The following is a 9,151-nucleotide window of genomic DNA, read 5'->3' on the forward strand; positions in this document are numbered from 1 at the left end:
CCTCCGTTATTGAGCCTGAGAAGGTAGACTTATCTCACGTACCCGAATGCTACCATGACTTACGTGCTGTTTTTAGCAAAGCTAAAGCTAACTCTCTACCTCCTCACCGGCCGTACGACTGCTCCATCAATTTATTGGAGGGTGCCTCGCTTCCCAAAGGTAATCTGTTTAACCTATCTGGTCCCGAGAAAGCAGCTATGGAGAATTACATCCATGAGGCACTTTCTTCGGGACACATTCGACCTTCCTCCTCTCCCGTTGGCGCAGGTTTCTTCTTTGTTCAAAAGAAAGATAAGACCCTGCGCCCGTGTATAGATTACCGTGGACTCAACCAGATCACCATCAAGGACAAATACTCCCTTCCTCTAATCTCCTCCGTATTTGATTCCATTCGAGAAGCTCGTATTTTCTCCAAATTGGACTTGCGGAACGCTTACCACCTCGTCCGGGTCAAAGAAGGAGACGAGTGGAAAACCGCTTTCAATACTCCCTTAGGGCACTACGAGTACCTTGCGATGCCATTTGGGCTCACCAACGCCCCCGCTGTTTTTCAGCGCCTTGTGAATGACGTACTGCGCGACTTCATCAACCGCTTTGTATTTGTTTATCTCGATGATATCCTCATTTATTCCACCGACCCGGTTCAACATCAGGAACATGTCCGTTTGGTGCTTCAGAGACTTTCTGAAAATCAGTTATTCGTCAAAGCAGAGAAATGTCAATTCCACTCCTCTGTCATCCCCTTCCTTGGTTATATTTTCGGGGCAGGTTGTATTCGTCCCGACCCTGCTAAAATTGAGGCTGTTTCCTCATGGGAGCCACCCTCCTCTCGTAAAAAACTTCAGCAGTTCCTTGGTTTCGCCAATTTCTATCGCAGGTTTATCAGGAACTATAGTGCCATCGCGGCCCCCCTCACTCAACTCACGTCCATTACTAGGGCTTATGTTTGGAATGACGTGGCTCAGAGCGCTTTCGATACCCTCAAAAGACTGTTCGTGTCAGCCCCCATTCTCATCCAACCGGACACTACCAGACAGTTCGTGCTCGAGGTGGATGCTTCAGACTCTGGCGTTGGGGCCGTGCTCTCGCAGCGTGAGGAAAAGACTGACAAACTAAAACCATGCGCCTTCTTCTCCAAAAAACTCACGCCGGCAGAGCGCAACTATGACGTGGGCAACCGGGAACTCCTAGCAATCAAGTTGGCTATTGAAGAGTGGCGTCATTGGCTGGAGGGAGCGGTCCATCCCTTTATCGTCTGGACGGACCACAGGAACCTTGCGTACTTACAATCTGCCAAGAGACTGAATTCTCGCCAGGCTCGGTGGTGTCTGTTTTTCGATCGGTTCAACTTTGTCATAACCTACAGACCTGGAAGCCGCAACGTAAAGCCAGACGCCCTCTCCAGGATGTACTCTTCTACTGACAGTCAGGACACCACCTACACCAGCATCATCCCCGACACCTGCATCATAGGACACTTAACTTGGGACATTGAAACCAAGGTACTGCAGGCTCAAGGTGAGGAACCTAACCATCCTGCCCCTCCCGCTGGGACCCTGTATGTACCTTCATCCCTCAGGTCTGAGGCTATAACTTGGGCTCATACATCTCGAGTAGCGTGCCATGGAGGCATAGCGAGAACTCTCAGCCTACTCCGTCGCCGTTTTTTCTGGCCCTCCATGGGAAAAGACGTCAAGGAATACGTCGCGGCCTGTACCACCTGTGCTCGCTCCAAATCCTCATCTTCTCCGCCATCTGGTCTGCTCCATCCGCTGTCCACTCCTAGTCGCCCGTGGTCTCATATTGCGGTCGATTTCGTCACCGGACTACCCCCCTCTCAGGGTAATTCCGTCGTCCTTACTGTTATCGACCGTTTCTCTAAGTTTGTACATTTCATTCCCCTGTCCCAGCTCCCCTCCGCCGCAGAAACTGCTGAGGTTCTGGTCCAGTTTGTCTTTCGCCACCATGGGATCCCCTCGGATATCGTGTCGGACCGAGGGCCCCAATTCGTGTCCCAAGTGTGGAAGGCCTTCTGTTCCGCCTTGGGTGCCACTGTCAGCCTCACCTCAGGGTACCACCCTCAATCAAATGGACAGGCTGAAAGGGCCAATCAGGAGCTTGAGACATCCCTCCGTTGTCTGGCCGATCGAAACTCCATGGACTGGTCAAGATACCTTGTGTGGGTCGAATATGCGCATAACACCCATCCCTCCTCTGCCACAGGTCTTTCTCCGTTCGAGGCCGCCCTCGGGTACCCACCACCCTTGTTTCCATCCCACGAACTGGATCTGGCTGTACCCTCCGTGCAGGACCATCTCCGGAGGTGCCAGGATGTTTGGCAGCACGCAAAGGCCTCCCTCCTTCGTGCTAAAGAGGTCTATTGCCGATCAGCCAATCGCCGCAGGGTGGTGGGACCCACCTACCAACCAGGTCAGAGGGTGTGGTTGTCCTCACGGAATATTCCGATTCAGGCTACTTCTCGTAAACTGGCTCCTCGTTACATTGGGCCCTACGTCATTGATAAAATCATTAACCCCACCTGTGTCCGTCTTCGGCTCCCGGCGGCCCTCAAGGTCCACCCTTCATTCCACATCTCGCAGATCAAGCCAGTTATGGACAGCACGCTTTGCCCGCCTTCCGCTTCCCCTCCGCCCGCCCGGCTCATCGACGGCGCCCCCGCCTACACGGCCTCTCGTGTCCTGGATGTCCGCCGCCGGGGTCGTGGCCATCAGTTCTTGGTGGATTGGGAGGGTTACGGTCCGGAGGAGCGCTCTTGGGTCTCCCGCTCCCTCATTCTGGACCGTTCCCTCATTGACGACTTCTTTCACGCTCACCCGGATCGGCGTCCCGGACCGCCTGGAGGCGGTCGTTGAGGGGGGGGTACTGTCATGGTGCCTGTCGGGCTCCTCCCCCTCCAACACTGCCAGCCATGCTTTCTAATCATCTCCAGCTGACACCACTCATCTCATCTACCTGCTGCTTAAAAGGAGACCCAACGCATCAGTTCAACGCCAGTTCGTTAACCTCTATGGTGACTAGTCTGGTCTCATGTCATGCTAAGTCTCGCTATTGTCCTAGTCCTCGTTTTGTTACTAACTCTGATCTCCCGCTCCAGGAAACCCTCGTCACGACACGAGAGACGTCAGTAGGAGCCTCGGATCCCTCCACAGCAGCCCACCGGACCACGTCTTCCACGCGGACCGCGTCCGTACCTCCAGCCTCGCCACTAGCCACAGCTGCCTCGGAACCGACGTCAACACCTCAGTACTCCCAGGAATCAAAATAAACTTCTGCTTACCTGTCACTACCAGTCTCGCTCTCTCTGGGTTCCAGCATCTGGGTCCTCCCGCTTGGAAAATCATGACAGTCTATTGCCAAAAAAGTGCTTTGTCAGCAATTATTTTCGGGTGGAGGATTCAAGAACACGATCATTCAGTCTACCAAACATGTTGATGGTTGTCCTAGTTATTAAGAAAACACTGAATAGAAAATATTACTGAAGATTTATTTTTTTATTCACTTGTTTTGCTCTGTTTTTTGTTTTTGCTCCAGAGGCATAGGAGAAAAAAAATGTAACCTTCACCTGCAGCAGTGGATCAAAGTTGGAGGTGTCACCAAGCCAATTAAAAGAAACACGCCACAAGAGAACCATTAGGAAGGAGAGAGTTCTACGGCAAATCTATTTGTCTTTGATGTATTATATGCAAGAGACAAAGAAGAAAAACAAAAGCAATCCTGCAGCTCGGAGCAGAAACTAGCCATTACATCCAAACTCTGTTAATAACAGGTTTGATGCAGATGGAAATTATCTCCTGCGTTGGTGTAGGAGACACTCGCGCTTCCATTTCACAAAGGCATTGTAAAAGTAGGTTGCCGGGAGCTTTCCTGTCAATTACAGGAGGCTTGCTCCACCACGCCAACCCCTTCCTCCACTAATCTTCCTCCCATTCTTTCAGAAAGTCTCCCATTTTCCTTCAACCAACTGATATCACAGTCTCTGCTTCTTTTCCCTCCTTCCACCCTGCAGAAGCTGAGTGTCTGACGGTTGGGAACGGGAATCAAAGACACAGGTGCACCCATGGGGAGGAGTGACAAACCTTGCAGAAAAGTGATTTAAAATCCTGCAGAACTACCCAAAAAAATTAACTCTTCTTTTTTGAAATCTAAAATTTGGTACAATTTCTCTAATAATTAGCAGAGGTCCAAGCTAAAAATAGTTTATTTTCGCTCTGCTTATGACAACTAAAATAATTTTGTCTGCTCTGTCCTCTTTGATGCTTGGTGTAAAACTTAGATAAAAAAAAATATGATTTGACTTTTTAAATGTAGAATTTTTCCTTTAAATTCCTCCTTACTTGGTGTATGAATTGTGCTACAGCAAACCTTCTTCCTTTCATTTCAATGGCATGCTTTAATTTTTTTCATGATCTCTTCACTGTAATTAACAGCAATGCAATTCACAACAATGAAATAAGAAAAAAAATGCATCAGTAAATGCTTTTTAAATTTCACAATGATGAAAAAACTACAAGCCAATCAAATGCATCCTTTATGTTTTCCCACCAGATCCTGAAGTGTTTTTATGTAAAAGAGATGTGAAGCGGAAGACTTCTCTCTGCGGAGCTTTGGTTTGGACACCTCTGACCAGTCAAAATGGTTTCTATTGGAAACTATTTCATCTTTGTGGCTGCTCCTCTTCACTTATTAGTGGAACCAGGTTTCATATACAGGTTTATACATCTTCACTTGGAATCTATCCCTGCCTACAACCTTCAGAGCAATCAATGTGACATTGATACAATGTCAGTTAGTTTCAATTCATATTACTCCAAGAAAGCCTCATTCAGCAATATAATTGGAATTGTGCATAAAGGATAGGTTTGCTCTAAAACATGTATACTTTGAAGAGTGTCTTATTTTGACAAACATTTAGAATGGTCTGGGTCATCTGTAGTCTTCGTAATTATCCTGCTGGTCACTTGTTACAAAGTAGTGTCTCCGCCTGAAGGCTAATCAGACTCTTGTTCCGCAAGTTTGGAGGGCCGACACACTTCAGGGAGTCCCGAGGAGACAAAGTGGTGTTGGTCTCGTGCATCCATTTCACCAGAGAGGCGATGTTACAGTCACAGTGCAAGGCGTTGTCATGGAGATGCAACTTCTTCAACTCTAAGAAGAACCATGGTCTTTAATGGGCAGTCTGATTCAGATGACCACACTTAAGGAAAAGCAAGATGAGAAGGGATCTTACCGGGCACAAGGCTAAATGTGTTTCCATCCACAGTCTTCAGACGGTTTCCACTGAGGCCCAGATCATGGAGCTTAGGCAAAGTTATGAAGACGTCAGTTGGTAGGAGTTCAAGCTCGTTGTTCCTCAAGTAGAGTTCCTGTTTCAGAAATTGGTGCATGTGTTTCAGCTTATTCCGAACAAACCATTTTGGAAGCATGATCCAAGATTCTGAAGCAAGAATTTCTAAAAGTTCTTGTTTTTTTGTGTGTTTATATGACGGATTAGTTACCTGCAAGTTGTTCAGACCATCAAAAGCAGACTTGCTGAGAGATGACAGCAGGTTGTTGTCAAGGACGAGCATTTCCAGGGATCCCAGTGGCCGGAAAACTCCAGCAGGGATAGTTTTCAAGCTGAGCAACAAAGACAGAGTTACTTCATTAAAACACAGTTTCATTGTTGTTCTTTACTTTGAATTTCTGCTGTTAAGACCCCGACAGGCTGTTCACGACCTCGGCATGTAGCCCAAAAAGAGCGGTTTGTTTCGTCTGCAGGTCCCAGGGGGCTTGTTACAGACATGCAGGAGCTTCCAGTCCTATTCCTTCACAGATTCAGAATTCATTTTACAGTTTTGAGTTTTTAAAAAAGGACCCATGGACTCTTTGTCTATGTTTGAACGCCTCACTAGCTGAGGAACATCGATGATGTGAGCACTTTGTCTGTGGACTGCGAACGCATTTCAAATTTTTCTTTATCTGGATTCCTGTCTGGTTAATACCAAATAATAGGGATTATCATCTCTTACTAAACGTAACATTTTAGAGTACTCTGGTGAATTGTTTTAAAGAAAAATGATATAAAATCATTTAGGGAGACCAGAAAAGTGATTTATTTCAGCAATTCAGTCATTTTAAAAAAATATATACAAATATATATTTGTACTTCAGTTTATTCTCATGTTTAAAACCATCTTTGTTCATTTATCTATTTACTTCTTTTTACTCCTACTTATTAGAAGGCCCACTGTTGGCTGATTCCTGTAATCTAATTTATTTCCACAAATATACTGTTGTATAAAAGCTCTATAAATACTCTAAAAGTTAACATTTAAAAACTTTATCATGGCCAGTTGCATGAAAAATATAAAAGATTAGAAAAATGCCTCTGGTTTGTAGACTAGATTAATTGTTTTGTTACCTCTGATTTATCCATCCATCTATCTTCAGAGCCCAATGAATCCTTTTTGGGTTTGCTTGAGCTTATTCGGCTAATGTTGAGAGAAGGCGGGGGTACACCCTGAACTGGTCACCAGTTTGATGATATTTTATTTTATTTTATTTTATTTTATTTTATTTTATTTTATTTTATTTTATTTTATTTTATTTTATTTTATTTTATTTTATTTTATTTTATTTTATTTTATTTTATTTACAGGGATGTTGCACTTTAAAGTGCATCTCTGAATATGTACCAGAGTTTGCCAAAAGGCCAATTTTTTGCTTTGTGGTCTCTGGACAGGTGACAAATTTGTCTCCCTAAAAACTGTGGGAAATTAATAACTAATATTAAACATAACATTAATGATAATTAAAGTGCATAACATTGCACAGGGGTAAAAATACAGTATAGATATGAATAAGCAATGGAAATGGTAAAAACTTAAATGTAAATATAAAATATAACACAACAGTCGTAACTGATAAACATTCTAAGTAGTAAAAATGCAATGTAAACCTAAAAGCACCAGAGATGAATTTGATATTGCCAGTTTGTTGCAGGGCCACACACTCACTCAGGTGCACACCGACAGGCAATTTAGAGATACATATTAACCTATAAAGCATGTTTTTGGACTCTGGGAGGAAGCTGGAGTCCACAGAGAAAACAACACATGGATAGTTGGGAGAACTTGCAAACCCCACATGGATGGTCCCAGTCAAACCAGGACCTTCTCAATGTAAAGCGAAAGCACTAACCGCTGTGCCACCGTGCAGCCTGGCTCTCATTTATTCCCTGCTAAATTGGTCTGAGGTGCTTGACCGGACCACAGCAGCACACGGAAGTCTTAGTGGGCGCTCTCATTGGCCAAAAACCCTAAACTCCATCCAGCCAATCCGACCAAATACCCCACATAAATGGAACTTACGGCACGAACCAGAGACCAATCCCTGGGGCAGTGTTTCCCAACCCTGGCCCTCGGGGAACCCTGTCTTCATTATTTCAATCCTACTCTGCTCTAACACACCTGCCTTGCTGTAATTATCACCCACATTTAGCGCGTTCTTGAACGCACCACATTCCTAGTGTGTACACATCATTAGCTGGGCCTCAAAAACCGTTTTGGTGAATTGAAGAATACTTGATTCTTTGTGGCATAACCAGTAACCAAAGCAGTCCTAAAAGAGGTTCATGTGACCTGTTGTTGTCGAGGTTGAGAAACAGGAGCTGTGTGAGTCCAGTGAAAGCCTTGGGAGAAAGCCTTTGAATCCGATTCAGGGAAAGGTCCAAAACTTTCAGGGCGATCAAAGGCTTGAAGGCATTAGACGGCACCACTGTCAAGGCATTGTGAGGGAGATCTAGCTCTGACAGGTTCCTCATCCCGACAAACATCTCCGCTTTGATGAGTCCAATCTCATTCTGCCCCAGCATCAAGAAGCGAAGGTTAAGAAGGTCCTACACAAAGGAAATCATTGCAGTGATTAGGTTATTGTAGCAAAACATTGTTGTGTGTGTTTTCTTTTTACCTTTTACCTTAAAAGCTTTAGGTGGAAGTTTGGTGATTTGGTTTCCAAAAAGATTGAGCAGCGTCAGATGCTTAGCGCCAGAAAAAGTCTTAGGATGAACAGATTTGATGGCGTTTTTTTCCAGGATCAAGCTCTCGATAGATGGAACTGATCTTAAAAGATTTGCCTTCAGGTCTGTGATGCCATTCTCACCTTTTAGCAACAGTAAAAAGACAAGATTAGCCTCAATTTAACTGCACATAAATCCAAACAGAAACAGAAGCTCCAGAATTTAACATTAAAAAACAGGATTTAAGTAATCCTGATGGCCGACCCAGTTTGAGGATCCATGCATCAGCGGGTAGATTGGATGGGAGGGTACGGAGTCCCCTCTTATGACAGTTGACCTCTGACTTTTCTGGATTGGACTTTTTGGAGCATTTGCAGACAGAGGGACAGGCCTCTGCAGACTGTAAAACACACAGCAGGACCAGCCCCAACCAGGCCAGCGACTCCATTTTCCCTGCGGTGGAACAGAACCCTTCACTTTATAGATGTGTGATATGTTTTATATACTGCATACGGTTCTCCAATTGAACACATGGGTAAATAAAGAGACATACAGGGATAGCAGACATGAAATACAGGACAGTAATACTGTTTTATACAGTACTGTAATATTAAACAAACAACAAAGTTGTTAACCCCTTTAACACCAGAGATATAGCATAATTTTTGTTATTGACTACAGTAAGTCTTCAACGGCTTACCCATTTAACATGATTCCAATGGATTCTGAAGCAGAGAAATAAAAGCTTTATGCCTTTATGGGACACTTCACAGCAATAAAGTGCTTGTATCAGCTGATTGTGTTTCGGAGATAAGAGTCTTTGCGGTTTTCTGTTATCCGCTTTTTTTAACAACAGGATCAGCTAATTCATGATGATTGCATTTGAAAATACAAATAACATGTTACTTAGGAGTCACAGATGACAGTTCCAGTGCTAAAGGGTTAAAAAGAGCCAAAATTAAAAGAGCTCACCCATATTATTCCTTTTGGATTTTTAAGTCAGATGGAAAGTTATATTTAAAACAATGAATGGTTTGATCCTCAACTGATCTTACCCAGATAACTATCCAGTCAGCTGCTGCATTTCATAAAGAGAGGGCTTGATTCATGGTAACAATAAATTCATAGCTCAAG

At 44.5% G+C, this 9,151-nt stretch overlaps 1 protein-coding gene across 1 annotated transcript; it reads right to left on the minus strand.

Moving 5' to 3' along the window:
• Window positions 1-3,372: 3,372 nt before the first annotated feature.
• Window positions 3,373-8,783, minus strand: LOC105357172 (leucine-rich repeat-containing protein 15). Its single transcript, XM_023953237.1, has 6 exons — window positions 8,282-8,783; window positions 7,976-8,160; window positions 7,641-7,897; window positions 5,517-5,637; window positions 5,249-5,384; window positions 3,373-5,166 (listed from the first exon to the last, which is right to left on the minus strand). Exons 1-6 carry the CDS (start codon window positions 8,463-8,465, stop codon window positions 4,976-4,978), a joined length of 1,074 nt encoding a protein of 357 aa, XP_023809005.1. The 5' UTR covers window positions 8,466-8,783; the 3' UTR covers window positions 3,373-4,975.
• Window positions 8,784-9,151: the final 368 nt, after the last annotated feature.

Source organism: Oryzias latipes, chromosome 24 (genome assembly GCF_002234675.1).
Source record: "Oryzias latipes chromosome 24, ASM223467v1".
NCBI classification, from domain to species: domain Eukaryota; kingdom Metazoa; phylum Chordata; class Actinopteri; order Beloniformes; family Adrianichthyidae; genus Oryzias; species Oryzias latipes.

Bases quoted from the DNA above. Each gene is read 5' to 3' on its own strand.
- LOC105357172 (XM_023953237.1), bottom strand. From the start codon at position 8,465: ATGGAGTCGCTGGCCTGGTTGGGGCTGGTCCTGCTGTGTGTTTTACAG. The intron at 7,898-7,975 runs GTAAAAGGTAAA...TCCTTTGTGTAG, and splicing joins TTCCACCTAAAGCTTTTAAG to GACCTTCTTAACCTTCGCTT. The intron at 5,638-7,640 runs GTCACATGAACC...TTTGTTGCTCAG, and splicing joins CTCAACCTCGACAACAACAG to CTTGAAAACTATCCCTGCTG.